Source organism: Chiloscyllium punctatum, chromosome 1, assembly GCF_047496795.1.
Source record: "Chiloscyllium punctatum isolate Juve2018m chromosome 1, sChiPun1.3, whole genome shotgun sequence".
Classification (NCBI taxonomy): domain Eukaryota; kingdom Metazoa; phylum Chordata; class Chondrichthyes; order Orectolobiformes; family Hemiscylliidae; genus Chiloscyllium; species Chiloscyllium punctatum.
In genome coordinates this window covers 36,264,893-36,289,746 of record NC_092739.1, presented here as the reverse complement: position 1 = coordinate 36,289,746, position 24,854 = coordinate 36,264,893, and the positions used below count along the sequence as shown (strand labels likewise).

The following is a 24,854-nucleotide window of genomic DNA, read 5'->3' as shown; positions in this document are numbered from 1 at the left end:
TGCAAGAAAGCAGTAGCAATTAAATGTGTTCAAGCAGCGCAATCCAGTGTGAATCATTTAAGTACATGAGGGTTTGTTGATAAACATGTAATCCTGTGTTTCTTAGTATGACATTGATTCCTTAGAATCTTTCTCTAGTTAACGAAGATATGGCTCTTCCATAAATAACTAACTAGTACAGATATTTGTACCGCTGAAGTATCATATGGTAAGTTGGTGAATATTGTCTCTTTCTGCTGTTAATTGTGCATTGTATTTTCTCTGCTTCTCCTCCTCTTCCTACGTCGCCCACTCCCATTACATATGTAATCTTGATCCTTGTTCCTGTTTCTACACTTTTTTTTTTCCCCCTCTTGTGCTTTCAGGGACAGGTAACAAGAGTACAGAATCCCTTTTGAATACCAGACCAAATTCCTTCCTTCCGTCCAGGCGATAGTTTAACAAAACAAGAAATCAAATTCGACCAAGAAAATAATCTCTGCCCACTTCTGTCTGTATGTTTGCCTCTTTTTTTTTGAAGAAAACAGACATTATGCTAATAGATATGAACAAATTTAACATTTTTTGTCTTTGGATTCTAATTTGAGTAATGCTGAAATGCAAGCATGGCAGCTGAAGGAAAACTTTACCCTGGGCATAAGATTGATTTCACTGATAATCCTGAGGAAGCATTTGTGGTCAGATGACAATGATATGCAGTTAAAGCACAGACTTTGAGCGAAGTTGAGGCCTACAAGCAAAACTTGTAGACATTATTTCAATATAATGAATTATCTATTTTAAAAAAAAATTTGGTTTGTACCTTTTTTTTTAGTTTTGAATTTTTAAAAGTATTTTTAAAATGTGTTGGGAATTCCTTTTTTCTGAGCAAGTTTTGGCCTGGAGCATTAGGCAGAAGTTTGTGGGGAGGTGAACTGGTGAAGTCATGTAAGTCCAGTTCTTGATGTTTGAGTGGTGGAAGCTGATTCATAGTACCCTTGAGGGGATTTGGATATTTACTAAAAAGGGCTACAGAGGAAGAATTTGTGGAACTCCATGAATCATCAAATGCCTATAGTCTGCAATTGTGCCATTCAGCCCATTGAATCCGCACCAATCTTCCAAAGAGCATCTCACCCTATCACTGTCACCCTTATTTACCATGGCTAACCCATCTAGTCTGCACACTCCTGGACATGGCTGGACAAATTTACTGTGTCCAAACCATCTAATACCTCTTTGGACTGAGAGTAAACTGGAGCACCCAGCAGGAATCTATACAGACATGGTGAGAATGTGCAAACTCCACACAATCACCCAAGGCTAGAATCGAACTCTGGTCGCTGGTGCTGTGAGGTTTCTACTGCCGAGCCACTGTAGTGTCCCTGTGATCCTGGATGAACATAGTGCCACATCTTAAGAGCAAGATGGTTTAGATACAATGTGACTTGTTTAGTATAGCAACTTCCATTGTAAGTGTTCATAAATATTATGAGGGGGAAAGAAGTCGTCATGAGTGTACTAATAGGAGCTAAAGTTTTGTGGATGGGAGTGCATATGAATACAAAATATTTTAATATGCTGAAGTCTGTTGTTATACCTCCAGAGGTACGTACTAGCAATCAAGGCCTAGTATTCGTGGAAATGTCATGTAAGATAAAGATTAAAATTATGTAGAATTTCCCAACTTATCTATCTATTTAAGATCTAAGTTAACAGGATATATGTCAGTTTTCTGTACTTAACAGAAATTTTATATAAATTGCAAGTAATTAGCTTCAAGCTTACATGTAAGCATTTATGAACTCAGCATACAACTCAACTAGAAAATCTCTAATTCTCTTAAACTCCCCTTCATATAAATACATGCACGCATGCACACACAACATAGGCATTTTGGATGGATGGAAAATCAGGAAAGCAGTTATGGTTCATGAGGAGGTGGTTCTTGTGATAATTGTGCTGATGAGAATGCTTCTTTTTGGTCTTCCTCCTCTGGATATTTCCTCTGATTTGCCAGAGACACAGGCGTGGCTTGTTCCCTTATTTAAAAAGTCTCTGATTTATCAGTTTACGGCAACTGCTGGAGGAAAGATGATCAGGCTTTCATCAGGTTTAAAATAGCTTTTTAGTGCAGAAAAGAGAGGGATCTCTACTTGTCATGCAATCTCTGCCTTCCTTGAACCACTGTTCAAGCTTGCACCAGTTTAAATGGTACTTATGAGTGTCAGCTTCCTAGCTTTTAAAACATGTAGCAATCCTTAGTTTTTTAAAACCATTCTTTGCTTGTTTCAGTCCATAATTTAAAAATGCAGATAAATAAGATGTCTTTATAATATACAATACATTTTTTTGGTACCGACCTGAAATTGGCCACTGGCTCAGACTATTGTGTTTTCATTAGGTTTTTGATGTATGTGCAGCTGTTTTCTTGTGGCATTGCTCATTCCTCGGAAGTTCATCTTTATTTTTGCCTGTAGAGGTTTTATAAACCCCTTTTTATAAGGTGTCCTAAGTCGATTAAGCAGAAAGGGTTTCTGCTGCAGGAGACTACCAACTTTTAACAATCCATACTATTCCTTTTCTTTTTGAAGTACTTCTTTTGTCATAATTGAGAAAGCTAATAGAATGTTTTTATTTATTGTGAGGGGAATGGAGTACACAAGTAGAGAGGTTTATGCTTCAGTTACACCAAATCCATCAGCTACTTGTACCAACCAGGCTTCCATCTGGAGTACTTGTACAGTATTGGGTAACCTTGGGTAAGATTGGATGCTAATGCGTTGGTAGCAGTTTTGAGGTTTACTAGACTAATATCTATTGAGGAAGCAAAAATAGAAAATGCTAGAGTATTACTCAGCAGGACTGCTCTCATCTCTGGAGAGAAAGCAGAGTTAACTGTTCAGTCCAATGACCCCTCTTCAGAACTAATGGTACGTATGAAAAGGTGGTGTATGCATGCTGAAGACAGAAGGAGAGAGGGTAAAGGAATAAGATAAGATAAGTGGCGACAGAGCCCAGAGGGAGAGAGAAACAAGCAGGCAAAATGGATAATGGTAAGCCAGGGTGAAAGAAGAGCTGCTAATTGGGACTGAGTAGTTGAAAATGGGTTGGTTGCCTTGAAAGTAACCAATTTGACAGGACCTGAGGTGTGGATGAGTGAAGGACATGAAAGTGGTGTTCCGGTTCTAAAATGTATTGAACTCTGATTGTTGAGTTCTTAAGGTAACGGTGTTCTCAAGCGGAAAATGTGATGCTGCGCTTCCATTTTGCACTGAGCCTTGCTGGAGCACTGCTGCAAGCCTGACACACACAGACAGACAGATATGTTGGTCACTGACTTTTTTTACCTATTTATGATCCCCATTAGCAACTCTTCTTTGTCCCTGGCTATCATCCCTTTTGTATGCCTAACACAGGCAGTCTTCCTCCCACCTGCCCCCTGGGTTCCATGTGAGAAAGTCTATTTCCTTAAAACTTGTCCTTAAACATTTTTAGACTAAAATGTAATGTTGAATGAGAGAACACGTTGGCTGCACACTAGAAAACAGACATGCAGGGAGGCTCAAAGGGCGCGGGGGGTCTGTTTTCTAGTATGCAGCCAATGTGTTCTCTAATTCAACATTTACATTTTAGGCTCAATGTTTAGGGATAAGTTTTAAGGTAATAGACTTTCTCACTGGGCAATTTTTAGCATGGCCAATCCACCTAACTGATACATCTTTTGGAGGAAACCAGAGCACCTGGCAGAGAACCGTGCACACAAGGTGAATGCACAAACTCTACACTGACAGTTGCCTGAGCCTGGAATTGAATCCAGGTCCTTAGTGCAGTGTGGCAGCAGTGTGCCACCCTTAGTTACAAAGAAGGATCACTAGATGTAAAATGTTCCAGAGTGAGTTCAGAAGAGAACACAAGAATATCTGGGCTTGAAAATTGTAGGCATGGGGAAAGATTGTATGAGCTCAGGTCATAGAGCAGAGGCTGACAGCTGCCTTTTAATAAAGGTGTACAAATAATGAGTAATGGGGAAGATCTGTTTCCCTGAGGTCACATTCTGAAGACACAAATTTTGAGGTGACTAGTAAAAAGATTTCATAGAATCCCTACAGTGTGGAAGCAGGCCATTTGGCCCAACAAGTCCACGCCAACCCTTCCATGAGTATCCCATCCAGACCCATTCCCCCTGCCCTATTACTCTACATTTTACCCCTGACTAATCCATCTAACTTACACATTCCTGAATACTATGGCCAATTCACCTAACCTGCACATCTTTGGACTGTGGGAAGAAACTGGAGCACCAGGAGGAAACCCATGCAGATACTGGGAGAATGTGAAAACTAGCAGCAATTATTAACAATTATTAACAGAACGGCGAAGGAAACTTGCAATGTGACATGGAGTGTTTCAAATTAGTTGGAGGTGGAACATGCCTAGAAAATTGTACCCCTGCCAATAGTGGGAAAACTGTGTATGACTGTTTGAAAATTTGACCATACAGTGTCCTAACCTAAACTGCATTCACTTTTAACTTTTCCCTCTAACAATCTCATTCTGCTAATTGTATGTGATGAAGAGCATATGTTGATCATTTCTCTGAGCATCTAACAGTTACAAAAAACATTACTTTTCCACAGGATTATTTCAAACACTATATCTTTAAATATAAGGAAGAATGTATCTGCATGTACTTTCAAATGAGGCTAACAAAAATGATTTCATACATAAATGCCCCAACAATTTTCAACATGAACTAGGAGCAAGAGCAGCTCCCTGAGCCTGCTCTACTGTTTGTTTTGATGCGACCATGGCTGATCTCATTTTGCTCAACCCCACTGCTTGGTTCCATAATGTTTCAACATAATAACAAATAAAAATCTATTTCCTCTGTAAACTTGTTCAGTGTCATGTCATCCAGCGCATGTTGGGGTAGTGAATTCCAATTCTTTCTTATCTCTCATTTTAAATCTGCCACGCTTGAAATTAAAATTATGACTTGTTGTTCTAGTTTGCCCCACAGTGGAAAGATTGCTCTACTTCTACATTTGTCAATCCTTATTAGCGTCTTATGCAGGCCAATTAGATCTCCTTTTGTTCTTCTAAACTTGAGCCAAAATAGGCTGAACCTCTCCTGCTGCATTAAGAGGACATCTTAAAGGGCTCATCCAGTGAGGCCACATGGGTAGAACTTATAAATAAGAAAGGTGCAGCCACTATGATGGGGTTATAACTTAGGCCTCCCAGTAGCTAGTGGGAGAGAGAGAGAGGAACATGAGAAGAGGTTAAAAAAAAGACTTATTGTAGTGGGTGATTTTTAATTTCCTTCATACTGATTGGGACTCCCTTAGTGCCAATCCCTTAGACCAGATGGAATTTATTAGGTGCATCTAGGAGGGCTTATTAAAATAATATGTAGATTGCCCCATGAGGGCAGGGGCGATACTAGAGCACTTACAGGAGAATGAGATTGGCCAAGTGGAGAATACCGAAGGCATTTTATACATATAAAGGAGCAACAGGTCAATTGGGGAAAGTGGGTCCAGGAGACAAAGGAGAGAATTTATGCATGGGGCACAGTAAGTGGGCAAGGTCCTTTTTTTTTAAAAAAAAAAAAATATTTTGGAGAAGTCAGAGGGCTGGATTTACTTGTATTTTGACAAGGGTCTCATGGTAGATTAATCCAGAAGGTGGGATCTGTGGTGAATTGGTAAATCAGATACGAAATTAGCTTGATCAGAGAAGATAGAGGGTCATTGTGGAGGAGTATTGTCTTACTGGAGGTCTATGACCAGCAGTGTTTTACAAAGTTGTTTGTAATAAATCTAAATTTAATTTGGTTGAATATGTTGGTGATCTGATTAGTTAGTTTGCAGATGACATGAAATTATGCAGTTCTGGTTAGTGAAAAAGATTGTTAATGCATAGAGAAGGACATATTTGGGAGGAGAATGGCAGAAGGAGTTTAATCCAGACAAGTGTGAGCTGATGCATTTTGCGAGGTCAAATACAAGATCAATGTATCCAGTAAATGGCAGGACCCTTAGGACACTGATAGACAGAGGAATCTTCGGGTGCAAGTCCATCACTTCCTGCAAGTGGCAGTACAAGTGGGTAAGGTGGTAAAGAAGGCTCCAAAGCATTTTTTTAAGTTTCTCTGCATTTAGATAATACATAGCCTATTATTCATCTGATCATACCCTCACACTTAACCCTGAACTCCATCTGCTAAATTTTGGCTCATTTCAGCTATCCAATCCCTATTCATTGGTAAGTTTCTTATTTCTTCTTTGCAACTCACTTTCTCATTAATTTTAGTGCATCTGCAAATTTGACTGTCATACATTCTATCCCTGCATCCAAGTCTTTAGTGGGATTGTAAATAGTTGTATCTGAGGTCCAAATCCTCTGCTACCCCACCATGTGTCAACCAGAAAATACTCATGCTTTTCTGACTCATCCTATCCTGCATTCCAATTAACATATTACCCCAAAACCTATGTGTTCCTACCTTCTGTACTAAGCTTTTGAGCAGCAAGTTATCAAATGCCTTCTTGGTCCAGATATACTACATCTAAAGGACCCCCATTATCCAATTTGCTTGTTAGATCTTTTGAACAACCCTAGCAAATCAGTCAAACGTGATTTACCCTTCATAGAACCATGCTGACTTTGAATTGCAAATGTCCCATTACAACTTCATTAATTCTCGATTCTTAACAACCTCCCAACAAAAGAAGTTAAACTAACTGATCTAGAGTTTCCTACTTTCTGCGCCCCCTCGTTTTTGAATAAGGACGTTATAGCATTTTTCGAGAATCTTTCCAGAATCCAGGGAATTTGGCATTCGTCATCACTGTTGCCACTTCATTTTTATAACTCTAGGTTTTAGGCCATCTGGCCCTGGGATTTGTCTGCCTTTAATCCCAATAGTTTGTTTAGTATCTTCCTTTTCTATAAATGCTGTCTAACCTGTTACTATTGGAATGGAAAAACAATCGTTTACCCTTCAATTTTTAATGTAGTGTATTCTAAAAGGTACTAACCACAAAGCATCAGAGAAAGCTGATTTTAGCTATTTGTGATACTGTTAATTTGCCAACAGATTTTAGCACTGCTTCGTGGTTCTTTACTGCTGGATAGGACATCTGAAAGAGTTGTGCTTCAATTGTGTGCTGAGCAGCACGTTGCCGCACTTCTGTAATGTTACTGAATCTAACACTTTTTTTTAGATAAGCTGTGTTGTTGTCGTTTGATGGGATTTAAGGAAATACTTGCTCGTCCAGAAACTATTGAGTGCCTGAAACTTTCTGCCTCATTTGTTATTTTGAGGTGGAAACCCTCAACCTCCTAAAAATAAATCTTGAACCTGCACCTGAAGTGCAAGAACCTGTAAGCCTTGTGGAGTAGATACTAGAGCTTTAGGGTGAGAGGGGAAAGATTTTAAAAGGAAGCTAAGGTGCGACTTCTTGATGCAGAGGGTGGTGCCTGTATGGAATGAGCAACCAGAAGAAGTGATGGTGGCTGCTACAACTAGAACATTTTAAAAGGCACCTGGATGGGTATATGAATATGAAGAATATGGGCAAAGTGTTGGCAAATGGGACTAGATTAATTTAGGATATCTGGTTGGCATGGCCGAGTTGGACCATAGGGTCTGTTTCCATGCTGTAATCTCTATGCGTGTAATCCAAATGGTGGCTAGCTTATTCAGACGGGTTAAATGACCTTTTTCTCTGCTGTGACCTTTCTATGAATCACTGAAGTTTTTTTCCCTTCGAGGGTTGTGAATCAAGGGAGCACTCGTCCCCAAAAATGTGGTGGATACAAAGTCTTTATGTTTTTGAGGCCGAAGGGGATAAATTCTGGGGTAAGCAAGTGGGTGAAAGATTTTCTGGGCAAGTCAGAAGTGTGTATTTGTGGTTACAATTAGATTGCCATTTCACAGCTACAGCAGGCTTAACGAGCTGAATGTCATCCTTCTGCCCCTTGTTTGTATGTTCTCCATATGAATTTTCAACACCCGGTTTCCATAGGTTAACTAGGTTAAAATGCATTCGCACAAAGTTCGTTTGGTTTTATGTATATCATACTATGATGGATACCCAAGTGTACTGTTTGCTTGTACCTTAGCAGAGCATCAGTTTCAATATTGTGCTTTTAATGCCCATCCAAATCATCAGAATATGTTAAGAACACAAATGAATCCAGAACTAATATGTCAGGTGCATCACTTCCAAACCAAATAACTCCTTTTTCTGTCAATCCCAGTGGATTTTATTTTCATTGCTATACACCTACAACTAATTATTTGGTTTTAATGTGTTTTGTGTAAGGCATCTTTGTCAATCTCTTCTGAAAATCTTTGTTGTATAGATAGCAGGATAATATAATAACTATATAAAGTTTTTGAGTTATTGGGATTATTTGTTGAACAGTTTCAAGGTGTTGAACAAGGAGATTGTTCCCTTTAGAGCAATATTACAGGCGATAGAAAGGAAATAAGATCAGACAACTGTGTGTAGAGATAACATCATATTAAGTTGAAAAAAATAGTTAAGTTTCTGTGGGTTTGTTAAAATCTTAACCATCCTGCTCTTTTCACTCCTGCATCCTCCAGTTTCTTATTCAGTGATCTTGTACATTAATCAATATTGTCAGTAATTTTGATTAGAATTTTTCTGTTATGCTGTGCTCTCTTGTGCCAAGGTAATTTCTGTTTACATTGAAATTTTGTTTTTTTTCCAAACTGCAGCTTTTATAGAGGGCATGGCATCATGTGTTGCAAGCATATCCTGATTTTTAAATTTTGGGAAACAAAACATTAGTGCATCCAGCCTTCAGGGCTTGATTAGTTTGTGTTTTGAACATTGAAAAGTGAACATTTCCATTTCCAACTTAACTAATTTATGCTTTTCAGTATTGTGTTTTTGTCTGCTGTTGCTGATTTGTGTCAAAGTTACAATAACAGATGGACTGCTCTGACAAATCTAGTGCTGCACAACCTTCCACCTTTATATTTAAAAAAAAGTGGCATGTTAAGAGCAGAGAACTATAAACAGCAGCTTTTAGCTAAGTGGGTGAAATGTGCCTACCTGTTTATCTCAGACATTGACACAACTTTGCAACAGCTGGCTTTGTTAGCTGTGGGAAAGGCAGACCTATATTTACTTAGTACCTTTTTTATGTCTGCCATTAGTTTGCATGGATCAAATCCAATGCATATACCTAGTTTTGTAGGGAAATATCAAAATCAGTCCTAATCTATCTTTTGGAAAACACTTTTTTACAAATAAGTTAGAATGGATACTTAAACTTGCCTCCAAATAAAATCACTGCCTTTGCCTTTGCACTTTGTTGAGCCACCCTCTCTCCAATTCATGCTACAACCCATGTGGTTTTCCTGTCCACAGCAATAAAACTGTAAAACTGAAGTGAAATAAATGAACAGTTTATTTTCTCCCTTGGGTTGAACTCCCAACTGAATGTTCAAAATAATCTGTGCATTCGTGGTATGCCAAGTGTTCACTTTACATAATATAGCTAAAGTGTGGGCAGTTTGTACAGCAATCTGTGTTAGTAATTTTGTTTTCCCTCTGCAGCGGCGCATCACTTTCTTTGCATAGTTTTAATTTATACAAATACTTGGATTTGTAGCATAGCAATACCCCCAGTGTAGAACAATGGCTGGGCGAAGCAGAGGTGAGGATGAACAAAGAATTGTTTGGACATTTGGACAAGCCTCCTTCTTTTAATCCTCTAAATCCAAAATTGTGCAACATCAGATTATAGTCCAACAGGTTAATTTGAAATCACAAGCTTTTGGAGGGTAGCCCCTTTTATCAGCTGCAGTGAGGAATAGGAAGTCAAAAAGGTATAGGGAGAGGCTGCTAAAGAAGAAGAGGGCACGGGACATTTTCCAAACTTATACCACTGATGAATGTCATCAATTGTGTGGCAAGACTCTGGTGTTATGTGTCCTCGTCCTTGTCCTCGTCTGGAGGAGGGGCCCCTTCCCTATGACCTATGCATTAATCGTAATCGAGTGAAGGTCTCAACAAAACGACCTGCACGGATAATCCAACCGGCTGTGCATTGGTGCAGGATGCCTCCAGCTTAGTTAGAAACCACACAACACCAGGGTATTGTCCAGCAGGTCTAATCGGAAGCACACCAGCTTTCGAAGGGTCGCTCCGTCATCAGGTGGTAGTGGAGGTCTCTGTCCTAACACAAAATCTATAGCAAAGATGTACAGTGTGATGTAACTGAAATTATACATTGTCTGTTAAGCTTTTTATCTGTTAGAATACAGTGATAATTTCACTTCTTTCGTGTGTAAATCACAAAACTTTTTTTAATATTTAAAAGTTGCATTTTCGGGTTGGCTGTTAACAACGGTGATAGCTAGACAATATGTTGAAGGTGTCGGCCCCCTGTGTTCTCTGTCTATGCCATGATGTTTAGATTGATTCCAATCTAAAAAGTGAGTTTTACATAAATTCATGCAGTTTTTGAGCAAAGTACAATGTAACCCTGCAAGTACAAAGTCACCCCACAAAGTGTGTGTGTGTGTGTGTAGTGCAATGGTGATCACCTGTAATGTGACATGAACCCAAGATCCCGGTTGAGGCCCTCCCTATGGGTACCGAACTTAGCTATCAGCCTCTGCTCGGCCACTTTTCTCTGCTGCCTGTCCCGAAGTCCACCTTGGAGGATGGTCACCCGAAGGTCCGAGGCTGAATGTCCTGGACCACTGAAGTGTTCCCCAACTGGGAGGGAACTCTCCTGTCTGTTGATTGTTGTACGGTGCTCATTGATCTGTTGTCGTAGCCTTTACTCGGTACCCCCAATGTACCTTGTCTCTGGGCATCCTTGACTGCATTGTATAAGATAGACAACATTGGCTGAGTCACATGAGTACCTGCCATGTACAAGGTGGGAGGTGTCCCCACGTGTAATGGTGGTACCTATGTCCACACTCTGACACATCTTGCAGCGCCTACTGTGACAGGGTTGTATGGAGTTGTCCTGAGAGCCAGACAGCTTGCTACGAACAGCGATCTGTTTGAGGTTTGGTGGTTGTTTAAAGGCAAATAGTGGAGGTGTGGGGAAGGTCTTGGTGCGGTGCTCATCCTCATTGATAATGTGTTGCAGGTCACAAAGAACATAGTGTAATATTTCAGCTCCTGGGAAATACTGAACAACCAAGGGTACCCTGTCAGTTGCAGCACGTCTGTCTCCTGAGGAGGTCATTATGGTTCCTTGCTGTGGCACGTTGGAACTGGCGGTTGATGAGTTGGGCAATCTACCCCGTTCTTGTGAGGGCATCCCTGAGTACTTCCAGGTGTCCGTCACATTCTTCCTCATCTGAGCAGATCCAGTGTATGCGTAGGGCTTGTCCATTGGGGACGGCTGTTTTTAATATGTTTTGGGTGGAAGTTGGAGAAGTGTAGCATTGTGAGGTTGTCTGTGGGTTTGCGGTAGAGTGTGGTGCTGAGGTGTCCAGCCTTGATGGAGACGCACGTGTCCAAGAATGAGACAGATAGCTGAGATTAATCCATGGTGAGTTTGATGGTGGGATGAAACTTGTTGATGTCACTGTGTAGTTTTATCAGTGACTCCTCACCATGGGTCCAGAGGAAGAAAATGTTGTCAATGTACCTGGTGTACAGTGTTGGTTGGAGATCCTACATACAGAAGAAGTCTTGTTCGAACCTGTGGGTAAAAAATATTAGCATATTGGGGTGCAAGTTTGGTCCCCATGGTTGTTCTGTGTGTCTGGATGAAGAACTGGTTGTCAAAGGTGAAGACGTGATCAAGGATAAAGCGGATGAGTTGTAGGATGGTGTTTGGAGATTGGCAGTTGTTGGTGTTGAGTACTGAGGCTGTTGTCGTGATGCCATCATTGTGGGGGATGCTGGTGTAGAGTGCGGAAACGTCCATTGTGACGAGGAAGGTTCCCGGTTCAACTCTCCAAATCAGTCCAGCTTAGTTCACTGCTTTCTAGACTGGCCTGTCACAGGTGCTCCCAAGTGACACCTGATCCCACCTGACTTTCTTTGTCCCAAATTGCCAGCCTAAAAACGAGCAATGGTGGCAGTGCTGCATGGATAATTTAGTCCCTGACATTGGTTCCTAAGGTTGTTGGATTTGAGGGATCTATCTACATGGCCTAACTCCTCCACTTCCATTCTGTTCCTCTCACAATACATCTCTTTTTTTTTACATGCTTTGTTAACCAGGGTACAACTTTTTAATGATTTGGTTGCTTTGTATCCTGCCATCCTGTTTCTGTATCCCACCTAGACATGCCCCTTCCAAGTGGTAAGTAACTTTTTAAAAAAAATTTTTTTTTTTTTTTTGCTGCCAAATTGTAGCGCCTTACATTTTGTCTATATTGAACTTCATTTTGTTAATTGTTTGCTCATTCTGCAAGTTTACTAAAGTCCTTTTTTTTTCATTTTGCAGTACTATTCTGTTTGGATGTTCCCTTTTTTAGTTTCTGCAAATTTGGAAATTGTGTTTTTGATTTGATGTCATTTATGCGCAGCTAAGTTCAGCATTCGTTTTTATCAAACCCCTTGTCCCACCTTCTTCTGCCACTCCTGAATAACTATCTTTTTACTCCCATTCTCTGACTTGTTTGCTGACTTGAGGGCGAATTATTCTGCAACATGTTCCTTGACTTTACATTCTCTGACACTTTTTATTCTTCTGCTTATCATTGGTACTTATTGAAGCCCTCTTGGAAATCCACAAATTATAGTTGGTGTGTAACCATTATCTGCACTCTCTTATGTTCTCAATTTAAGAAGGTTGATTAAGCAACTTTTTTTCCTTTTTTTTTTGTTGTTGTTGCAATCCATGCTGACTAGTCACATTGTAATGACTGAAATACCAACCTACGCTAAAGGATGGAAGGGGAAGATTTGGAAAGAATACTCATTGACAACAATGAGCATTGAAAAGATTGAGCGAGCAATTAGCGAATGAAATTCAAAGTACAAACAGGACTGTCTTCATTTGAACCAGAGGGGGACGAATATATCCTGGGTAGGAAACTTGCTGGTGCTATTCAAGTGGGTTTAAACTAGTTCAGCAGGGGGATGGGAACCTGAGGTGTAGTTGCAGTGCACTGGAGGATGAGAGTAGAGAGGACAAGGACAGGGTTTACAGGTCACAATGTGCTGGCAGACAGCAAACTGGTTTGACGTATGTCTACTTCAACACCAGAAGTATCTGAAAGAAGGTAGGTGAGCTTGCAGCATGGATAGGTACATGGGACTTCGATGTTGTGGCCATTTCGGAGACATGGATAGAGCAGGGTGAGGAATGGATGTTGCAGGTTCCAGAGTTTAGATCTTTCATTCAGAACAGGCAAGGTGGTAAAAGAGGGGGAGGTGTGGCCTTGCTAGTCAAGGATTGTATAACGGTGGCTGAAAGAACTTTTTGACGAGGACTCATCTACTGGGGTAGTGTGGGCTGAGGTGAGAAACTGGGGAGGAGAGTTTCCCACTGCTTGGAGTTTTTTATAGGCCTCCGCAGAGTTCCAGGGAGGTGAAAGAAAGGATTAGCAAAACTCTTCTGGGTAGGAGTGACAGGAACAGGGTGGTCATTATGGGGGACTTTAACTTCCCCAACATTGACTAGAAATGCTATAAATCTAGTACGTTGGGCAAAAACTGAACCATCCAATATGTACAGGAGGGTTTCCTGACACAGTATATCAAAGGGCCAACAGGAGAGGCCACACTGGATCTGGTGTTTGGTAATGAACCGGGCCAGTTGTTTGATTTAGTTGCAGATGAGCTCTTTGGAGAGAGTGACCATAATTCAGTTACGTTTAATTTAGCGATGGATAGGTACATGCCACAGGTCAAGAGTTATCGATTGGGGCAAAGGCAATTATAATGTGATTAGACAAGAATTAGGATGCATAGAATGGGGTAGCAAAATGCAGGGGATGCAGACAATGGAAATTTGGGGTTGGTTTAAGGAACGGATATTGCATATCCTTGATAGGTATGTCCCTGTCAGGCAGGGAGGAAGTCATGAAGTATGGAACCATGGTTTACTACAGAAATTATAGCTCTCGTTAAGCCTCCTCATGCTTATGTGTTGATGAGGCACGATGGTTCAGAAGGGGCGATGGAGAGTTGCAGATCAACTAGGAAGGATTTAAAGAGTGAATTAAGAAGAGCAAAGAGAGGACACAAGCAGTCCTTAGCAAATAGAATAAAGGAGAACCCTAAAGCTTTCTGTAGGTATGTGAGGAATAAAAGAATGACTGACTAGGTAGGAATAGGGCCAGTCAAAGACAGAAGTGGGAAGTTGTGTGTCGACCCTGTGGAGATCGGAGAGGTGCTAAACTAACACTTCTCATCGGTTTTCACTCGGGGAAAAGGAGAATATTGTAGCGGAGAAGAATGAGGTACGCGATATTAGACTAGAAAGGATCGAGGTTGGTTAGTTACGAACAGGTGTCATCAACTCTAGAAGGAGTGAAAGTAGACCAGTCCCCTGGGCCGGATGGGATTTATCCGAGGATTCTCTGGGAAGCTAGGGAGGAGATAGCAGAGCCTTTGGCTTTGATATTTGAGTTGTCATTGTCTACAAACTTAGTACAAATTTAGAGGATTACAAATATGCCCCTGTTCAAGAAGGGCAGTACAGATGACCCAGGTAATTACAGAGCAGTGAGCCTTACTTTTGTAGGAAAGGTTTTGGAAAGGATTATAAGAGAAAGGATTATAAGATTATAATCATCTAGCAAGTAACAATTTGATTTAAGACAGTCAACATGGTTTCGTCAAGGGCAAGCCATGTCACTCAAACCTCATTGAGTTTTTTGAGAAGGTGACCAAGCATGTAGATGAGGGTAGGGCAGTTGATGTGGTATACATGGACTTCAGTAAAGCATTTGATAAGGTTCCACATGGTAGGCTGTTGGAGAAAATGCAGAGGCATGGAATTGAGGGTAATTTAGGAGTTTGGATTAGAAACTGGCTTTCTAAAAGGAAGGCAGTGAGTGGTGGTTGATGGAAAATATTCAGCCTGGAGTCCAGTTACCAGTGGTGTGCCACAAGGATCTGTTTTAGGACCACTACTGTTTGTCATTTTGTAAATGACTTCGACGCAGGCATAGGTGGATGGATTAGTAAATTTGCAGATGACACTAAAGTGGACAGTTTGGAAGAATGTTACAGTTTGCAGGGGGACTTAGATAAACTGCAGAATTGGGCTGAGATGTGGCAAATGGAGTTCAATGCAGCTAAATATTAAGTGATGCACTTTGGGAAGAGTAACAGGAAGGCCGAGTACTGGGTCAATTGTAAGATTCTTGTTAGTGTGGATGTGCAGAGGGATCTTGGAGTCCATGTACATAGATCCCTGAAAATTGCCACCCAGGTGGATAGTGCTGTTAAGAAGGCATACGGTGTGTTAGGTTTCATTTCTAGATGGATTGAGTTCCAGAGTTGCAATATCATGCTGCAACTATACAAAATGCTAGTGTGGCCACACCTGGAATAATATGTACAGTTATAGTCACCATATTTTGGGAATGATGTGGAAGAATTGGAAAAGGTGCAGAGGAGATTTAACAGGATGTTGCCTGGTCTGGAGGGAAGGTCTTAGTCGGAAAGGCTGAGAGACGTGGGTGTGTTCCCATTGAAAAGAAGAAGGCTAAGAGGGGATTTGATAGAGACATACAAGATGATCAGAGAATTAAATAGAGTAGACAGTGAAAGTCTTTTTCCTAGGATGATGACGTCAGCTTTGTATAAGGGGGCACAACTACAAATTGTGGGGTGATAGATTTAAGGCAGATGTCAGAGGCAGGATCTTTATGCAGAGAGTGGTAAGGGCGTGGAATGCCCTACCTGCTAATGTAGTCAACTCTGCCACATTAGGGAGATTTAAACAATCCTTAGATAAGCACATAGATGATGATTGGGATCGTGTCGGGGGACGAGCTGAGAATAGTTCACAGGTCAGCGCAACATCGATGGCCGAAGGGCCTGTTCTGCGCTGTATTGTTCTATGTTCTATGTTCAATGACCAAGGAATCCATTTGGCTTATTGAGTTCATATGTGATCTCTGGGGAAAGTCCCAATCAGTTCTGTTCCTGCAATCAAACCTACACAGATTTGGATTTTCACAAGTCCCAAAGTTATTTCCTTCTAAAATTCTTACTTGTCTCTGCTTTCATCACCATCATTAACATAAAGTTACAGATCATTATTACTTGCTGCAATGTTTTTAAAAAAAACCTCTCTCTCCCTTTCCCTTAAACATTTCTTCTCCAAAACAGTTAAATCTGTGACCCCTACTTCTTGTGCTATCAACAAATGGGAGCAGCTTTTCTTTGTCTACTTTTTTTTAAAATTTAATTTGTCATAACCTTGTAACTCTCAATCAGATCTCTCCTCAACTTGCTTTGATCCAAAGATGGCATCTTCAACTTTCCAATCTAATCCTGTAGCTAAAATCCCTTTTAGTCCTGGATCAATTGTGCTAAATTTCTGGGATATCTTGAGCATCTTCTCATCCTTAAGTATGGTGACCAAAACAGGATGCAATACCTAGTTGAGCCTAACCAAAGCATGTTAAAGTAAAGTTTCAACATAACTCCCATGCTTTTGTACACTTACTTCCATTACTGAAGCCCAGCATTGCATGTACTTTGCTAACTACTCTCCCAACATGGCCTCCCATCTTCAAAGGTCAATCCCCATGAAACTTTAAATCCCTGTGTTCCTGAACATTCTTTAGAATTGTGCCGTTAAGTCTGTATTGTTTTTCCTGTGTCCCAATCAAAAATAGCACTTTGCTATTTGTCTGTATTTATTCCAACTGCCTGTTCTGTCTGTCTGATATGCTCATTCTCATTGTCTGCCACACTTCAAATTTGGCATCCTTAATAAATGTGAAAATATTACTTCTTATTCCAATATATTGTCACTTCTAAGGTATTTTAAAAAAGTGGTCCTGCCACAGAACCTTGACTTGATATGCCTATTGTGTAGTTGAAGAATGTGGTGCTGGAAAAGCTCAGCCAGTCAGGCATCTGTGGAGCTGGAGAATGGATATTTTTGAGCATAAGCCAAAAACTTCATTCCTGATGAAGGGCTTGTGCTTGAAACAACATCTGATTCTCCTGCTGCTTGAATGCTGTCTGACCGGCTGTGCTTTTCCAGTACCACACTCTCCTACTCTGATCTCCGGCATCTGCAGTCCTCACTTTTCTCTTTAGTACTTATTATGCAGCCTGTAAATGCTCAAGTAATCTTTTATCTTCTCCTCTTGTCTTTGCTTGAGGATATTTTAAAAATAAATCAATACTATATAAATATTTGAATAAGTTTGAGGTAATACTTCAATTTGTGGTTCTGCAAATGTTCATTTAAAAATCACTGAACCAAATGTAACCCAAACAGTGTCACTTGCTGATTACCAGCTACAAGTAAACTGGAAAGTTTTTTTTTGCCTTTTTCACTATATTTCTTCATAAAGTGCAGTTTGCTCTGTTATGTTGATGAGAGATTTTTTTCTCCCCCAGAATTCCATAGGAATGCCAAAGGAAAAATATGATCCAAAAGATCTACAAAGAATATATGCAATCATGTCATTAGAAGAAGCAGCCAATGGGAAGAAAACACACTGGGCAGAATTAGAAATCTCGGGTAAGTAGATGTAACTGTTAAAATGCTGCTATCTCTTTCTTCGTGCGATGAGAGTTTTTAGCTATTTGCAGTTTCCATTGAAGTTGAAATACAGGAAGTGAAATGTTGTGTTATTTGTACCTCCTCTTCTTTCAGGATCATTTGGCATTCTGTTATTTGTTGTGTCGGAGTTCTTTCTCTCCTCGCTGTTTATTTTGCAAGCTTTGACAATTCTATTGATTTGAAATAGATGGCTTTTAAACTGTAACCTCAGTTTTGGAGAGTGACCTAATTGCATCTGTGTCTGGTGTTTTACAGTACATAATAGAGTCTCAATCTTATAGTAAACTCATTGTACTTTAGAATCTGTTGCTTTGCATATATGTAGCCTGTTAAATGAGTTGGCCGGTATACTTGACCGAAATCATATCATGACTAGTTGGTTTGCTACTGCCTCAGAGCATCACTTAGTGCTGGTCTTGAGGATAAAGTCAACTTTTTATGTTCCATGTGTTACCAATAGCTGTGCAAACCTGCACTATGCAAGATGCCACCAAATATGCAGGCATTCAACTTTAAAACATGGCTTGGGTTTAGTCATGAAAGGTGACCACTTGAGCAAGAATACTGAAAGATTGTCAACACTCTTTGAACTGTACCAGATCAAGTTTTAGGAGGGAAAGAAAGAGTTAGAGGAAACAAAACTTGTGCACTTTTAAGTACCACCCAGTGGATCAAATCTTGACTGCAGATTGGCACATCTCTCTCGTCGTTTGAAATCTGATTCTAATCAGAGAGTTGTTGTCGGCAGTGGTGGTTTACCTACCTCTGAGCTAGGAGGCCTGGGTTCAATTCCCACCAGGTCTCGAGGTAAGTAATAGCAACTATGACTGGATTGATTTACAAAATATCTATAAGTAAGCAATAAAGGCCTTTTGTGGTACAGTGATTCACTCAGAAGGCTTGGGTTTAAATCTTGCCTGCTCCAGAAGAGTGGTGTGATAGCTCTGATTAGAAAATGCATGCAACTGAAGTCTATCATCAGCTGTGTGGCACAGTGGTAATCTCCCTACCTCTGCACCAGAAGGCTTGGGCTCAAGTCCCACATGTTTGAAAGACATTACACATCTGAACAGAGGTTGTTTTGAAAAATGCTCGACAGGAATGTTGTAGTATTTGGGAGAGTCCTTACATGTGAGTCAGAAAACTGGGTTCAAGGCCAATATGTCCCAGTTATGTGATTTGATTTTAAAATAACAATATCTTCGCTCAGCTTCACCCTTCTACTGAAGGTAGAGAAAGAACAAATAAGGGGAAAGAAAATTCATGTGGCACAGTGGTAGAGGCCTGAGTTCAAGTCTCACAGCTCCAGAGGTGTGTTATAACATCACTAAATACAGGTTGAATAGAAAAATAATTCGTCGAATAGTTGCTAAATTGACCAAGAGGTTTGACCAACTTTTTTTGATATGTTAAATGTACTAGCAACTACCTAAGAGGACTTTTGTGATGCAGTGGTAGTGCCCCTGCCTCTGGGTCTGAAGGCCTGGGTTCCCACCCTGCTTTGAAGTGTGTTGTAACATGTTCAATTTCAGAAAGTACCTGCAAGTGAGCAATAGTTGACTTAAAACAATCTGAGTAACTATTCTGATTCAAGCCCCAGGTTACCATTCTTTGCATCAAACAGATGAGGACACTGGTCTAATATTTTGTTCTGTAAATGTGGATTAATTGTAGATCCTGTGGCACTGTTCCTATTACCAACTTACCTTGTGATAATGTTGGTTTTAAAGAATTAGATTAGATTAGATTAGATTAGATTACTTACAGTGTGGAAACAGGCCCTTCGGCCCAACAAGTCCACACCGCCCCGCCGAAGCGTAACCCACCCATACCCCTACATCTACATTTACCCCTTACCTAACACTATGGGCAATTTAGCATGGCCAATTCACCTGGCCTGCACATCTTTGGACTGTGGGAGGAAACCGGAGCACCCGGAGGAAACCCACGCAGACACGGGGAGAATGTGCAAACTCCACACAGTCAGTCGCCTGAGGTGGGAATTGAACCCGGGTCTGAGGCGCTGTGAGGCAGCAGTGCTAACCACTGTGCCACCGTGCCGCCCACATATTTAGTTGTTAAAATTTGACATGCATTCAGTAGGTACAATGTTATTAATTTTATACGTTTTGGAAATTGCTTCTATTTTAACTCCTTTTACCTGAGCTGGCTGCTGTGTTTTATTGGTGGCATTTGCCGCCCAGTGCATCAGAAAGTGATGGTTTATACATTGATGTTCTCCATCCTTATGGATGCAGGAATCCCCTCTGTTGCATGGTTTCAACAATCAATAACTCTGATGTTTGTGCTTTTGGTAAAGTTAATGTTAGCAGAACGTTTTAGTTCTTGACCTAATAAAGGTACCATGACCGCAATGGAGAAACCTAGTAGATTACAAATGCTGTCTCAATCTTTTTAAGAGGCTTCAAAGTCGATTACATAAGCATTCACCACTCTAGAATTCCAATAGGTATTTGGCAAAATATTTTCCTGTTCAGTCAAGATATGCAGCAATATTTTCAAATTCCTTTTCCCTATGCAGGTAAAGTGAGGAGCTTGAGTACTTCATTGTGGTCTTTAACACACTTGACTGTACTGCACCTGAAGGACAATAATCTTGCACGCATTCCACCTGATATTGCCAAGCTCCATAATCTAGCTTATTTGGATCTATCTTCTAATAAGTTGCGCAGTTTACCAGCTGAGCTTGGAAACATGGTGTCACTCAGGTAAGTGATTTTAAAGATCAATTTCTAACAAACGCTTCAATTATTGCAAATTAGAAGTTCTCACGGTAGTTTCATCAGAGCCATTCTTCTCAAATATCCGCTGAAGTATTTACCTTTTTGAGATCATTCCTTTTCCTGAATAGTTTTTCAACAGTTTCAACCATCAGCAATTGCACATTTACAAGCACAATAGTGACAAACAAAATTGTCTAACTTCATGACCGATGCAACCACAACAGTTCTGCTATTAGTCCTCTGCTCGCTAACTTTTATGATCTAAAGCAAACAACATTTTGAATTTAAAATGCCTATTTTTGTTTTCGGATTCCACTCTGGCTTTTCCACTCTATCTCTTTTGTAGTATGTTTTATCCCCACACTTTTGTGTGACATTTGTGTTCATCTAATTGTGACCTCTTGAACATCTAAAACTTTAGTGCCCCCACCAACAGTGGTTCCACCTTCAGTTAGCCACCATCTGCGCATTAATTCCAATACTGTTCCTCTTTGCCCCCCTCAGTTTTTGTTTTTGTCCTTCTTTGAAACATTCCTTAACACCTCTTCTCTTTTGATCAGTCTTCCAGTTATCTGACCTAATGTCTGTGAGTGTTATTTGTATAGCATATTTTAAACAAAATACTGTTTCTGAGGATGTGCATTAGACTTTAATCTATGCTGTTCTTTTTTTAAAATGTGATTTTATTAATAAAGGTTATCTTTAGGATATTTTAAATCACTATCTTTAGATTTATGAGTGGATAATTTAAAAAGTGAAGGCAACTTTCATATTTCAAATGTGCCTATTGCCCTGACTGATGATTAAAATGCAGCTTTGATATATCTGGTTTCTGGCTGCTTATGGTTTGGAGAGAGGATTAGTTTTCTTCTTCTTCTATTACAGTTTCTTATCAAAAGATTTAAATGAAACTGTTCCAATTAAGAAGCCCCAGGAAATTATTGATGCCATGTGGCATGCAGAAGCCCAACAAATTGACTCCGTTTTGGCATCCAGGAAGTCTGGAATCTCCGGAGATCACGGAGGATATTTCTCTCACTTATAACTGCTTTATTCTCCATTTTTGCACTCTGGCTTATTGGGAATGAGGGATGTTCTTGGAACCTCTTCCCATTAATGTCTGAATGTTCACTGTTGTTCAGGCATAAAGCCTGATGTGACAACAATGCAAGGTGCAATGAAACTTGAGGGTTAAATCTCAAAGAAAATTTTTTTTTCTCCTGCATATCCATGGGATTGGAGGCGATTATTCAAATCCTGGATGAATACATCATAAAACAACATTCTTGGGAAATGCATGACTGTTAAACATACCAAATACTGATTCAAAAGTTGCCAAAATTGCTAAGAAATCTAAGCTTCCAAACTGATTTCGTGTCTTTTTTTGGTATTGTACGTCATAAAATTATTTGACATCCAGAGCTTTCTAGGTATAAAAATTTGACTCCTTTGATATCTGAAATAAATTTATCTGACTTTATGGAATTCCAACTTTGAAACTGAGAACAATTGCATTATCATTTTCACAACTAATTTTTTTTTTTCTCTGTTAGGAGATTTGAAGTCCATTTTTTAGCCAGGGTGATCAGGATAAGAGGACAATGCATGAGAGGAAATATTATAGGAAAGTAAAATATCTAAGTTCAGGAAGAATAGAATTGGAAAACCTGTTGGGTTGTTTTGAAGACTGGCTTTGGTGTAAATTCATTTTATAGAATATTTACTTTCATTTAGCATGTGTTGACAGCAAACATCCTTCGTTTTAAATGACAAAAACCTGAAATATTTTCTTGATGTTGAATTGAAAATGTACTGTTTACTATAATTATGCACTAGTGTCATGTCTAAATAATAGTAATAGAAGCTGTTCTTCAGTTTGAAAACACAATTGTTTGGCTGTCAGTGGCCCAAATCACACTCCAACAATACAATTTAGTTTGTGTATGCAGCCTTTTCTAACTTGTGGCTAGAAAACAACAGTCACAAAATGTAGCTTCCAAATCTTCTTTTTGTTCCAACACCAAATTGGATTGATTCCTTTTTAACATCTCAAATAATACTGAACTGGTTCTCAAAGCAATACTATGACATAAACATGGAGAACATCTTGAGTGAGCTGTTTTTAGAGACTCAGGCATAACATTAGATAAATATTTTCATGAGCTACAAATGTATAAAGGCATTTATCAAACAACAGAAAAAGTAGAGGAACTCTGATCAAGGCATCTTGTGCAAATTTCTCTATCCCTTGACTAAGTAGTCTTGCAGATCATTTGAGTCATCAGTGGATAAAGATGTCAAGTGCATGATCTATATTAATAAAGACAAATTAAACTTATTTTTTCAAATGCCTTAATGACTGCATCAATGGGGGTGAGATCTAATTTAAGTTGCTGCATGTGTTTAGTAATCCGAGACTTGTTGGTATTGGCATCAATTTGTAACTGCTTGAACCTGGATGAATTTGAAGGTTGAACATCATGTTAGAAATGTCTCCGCTGACATCTAACTTACCACCTAGTGCATCCATAAATCTGGTATTTCCCTCTGGCAGCCATGTGTCCCAAAGCTGACAGAGCTTTGGTTCTGATCATTCAGGTGCTACCACAGATAAGGGAGACCTCAGGCAAGCATATTCGAAAGTAGAAGTGGATGGAATTTGGCCATTTCTGCAAACTTGTGTCACATGAAAAACATCTGCCAGTCATTCTTCCCAAGTTGTATGTCTGATGGAAAGAAAGCTTGGTAACACTCCATTGTTCAGAAACAGAACTAGTACATCTATCAATTTAGGGTCTAACAACAGGATGTTGAGTATGGCTGCACACAGGCACTTTAATCATCTTTCAGCGTGAAACTCCGAACTGTGTCAAATAAATCACTTTTTTTTTGTCTCACAAGCAATTGCTGATGTTTTCAAAGGATTGAATCAAAATGATTAGTCAGTACTTTTTTAAGGTAGCAATCATCAATTATTTTGTAACTAGGATCCTGTTCAGCTTTCAAAATAAGCAGTGATTTTCATCTACAGCCCTGTCCAGTTTGGCTAGGCTTCCTCAACAATGCTGTTTTTTAAAAAAACAAAAATCCTTAATATTTCAAGTATTCGTGAAAGCCTGAAGCTGATTTGATAAGGAATACATCTACCACTAGCCTATCAAAACATTTTTTGCATACTTTTTATCCTGAAATATTTCCAGAGAGGGCACATTGACAATTAACTGCCGTCACTCTCGCCTCCAATTGGATCCCTGATCATGTGATTGTTAGAGTAGGCTGAAAGGACAGTTTTTGTGACCATGTTTTGCAGAGCCACTACCAGTGGTTCTAACCTAGTGTTCAATTTGGTTGTGAAGGGTAATTCTAAATAGAAAAGAACAAACACTGTTGTCACATTGGCACAAAGCAGCTTCGTGTGAAGGGGTGACTAGTTTTGGCACATAGATTTGAGCACTGCAGCCATGAAGCCAGATCATATAATCTTCATGGTCCGTTGATTTTATTAACTCTATTATTCATGTCATGTGGCATGCTGAAGCACAACAAATTGACTCCATCCTGGCATCCAGCAAGGCTGGAATCTCAGATCATGTAGGATATTTCTCTCAATGCTGTCTTGACTCAAGGCACTTTATAGCTGTTTTATTCTTGATTCTTGCACTCTGGCTTGTTGGGAATGAGGGATGTTCTTGGAACCTCTTCCCATTAATGTCTGAGTGTTTGTGGGCGGCACGGTGGCACAGTGGTTAGCACTGCTGCCCCTCAGTGCCAGAGACCCGGGTTCAATTCCCACCTCAGGCGACTGACTGACTGTGTGGAGTTTGGACGTTTTCCCCGTGTCTGCGTGGGTTTCCTCCGGGTGCTCCAGTTTCCTCCCACAGTCCAAAGATGTGCAGGTCAGGTGGATTGGCCATGCTAAATTGCCCGTAGTGTTAGGTAAGGGGTAGATGTAGGGGTATGGGTGGGTTGCGCTTCGGCGGGGCGGTGTGGACTTGTTGGGCCGAAGGGCCTGTTTCCACATTGTAAGTAATCTAATCTAATCTTCACTGTTATTCAAGTGATCAGACAGATCAACAGAATAGGCAGAAGTGGGTACTGCAGATGCTGGAGATTAGAGTCAAGATTAGAATGGTGCTGGAAAGGCACAGCAGGTCAGGCAGCATCTGAGGAGCAGGAATATCGATGTTTCAGGCAAATGCCTGAATGAAAGGCTTTTACCCGAAACATTGATTTTTTTTTTGAGTATTTTTTTTTCCCTTGCTCCTTGGATGCTGCCTGACCTGCTGTGCTTTTCCAGACCTACAGAATATCCTATCTGGCTGCTTGTAGTTTAGGGTGTATTACTTTTGGTGTTTAGTATAACTATATATTATACATGGGTTGGTTACAGCACAGGACTGTCTT

At 40.0% G+C, this 24,854-nt stretch overlaps 1 protein-coding gene across 2 annotated transcripts in view; it reads left to right on the top strand.

The window, feature by feature from the left end:
* The window catches only part of cnot6l (CCR4-NOT transcription complex, subunit 6-like), an 89,201-nt gene that overhangs the window by 20,481 nt on the left and 43,866 nt on the right, over positions 1-24,854 (top strand). For both annotated transcript variants that reach the window (XM_072591619.1, XM_072591697.1), the window contains exons 2-3: positions 17,541-17,664; positions 20,249-20,435. In XM_072591619.1, coding sequence (XP_072447720.1) covers positions 17,553-17,664; positions 20,249-20,435 — 299 coding nt within the window. In that variant the 5' untranslated portion in view covers positions 17,541-17,552. The remainder of the gene's footprint in view (positions 1-17,540; positions 17,665-20,248; positions 20,436-24,854) is intronic.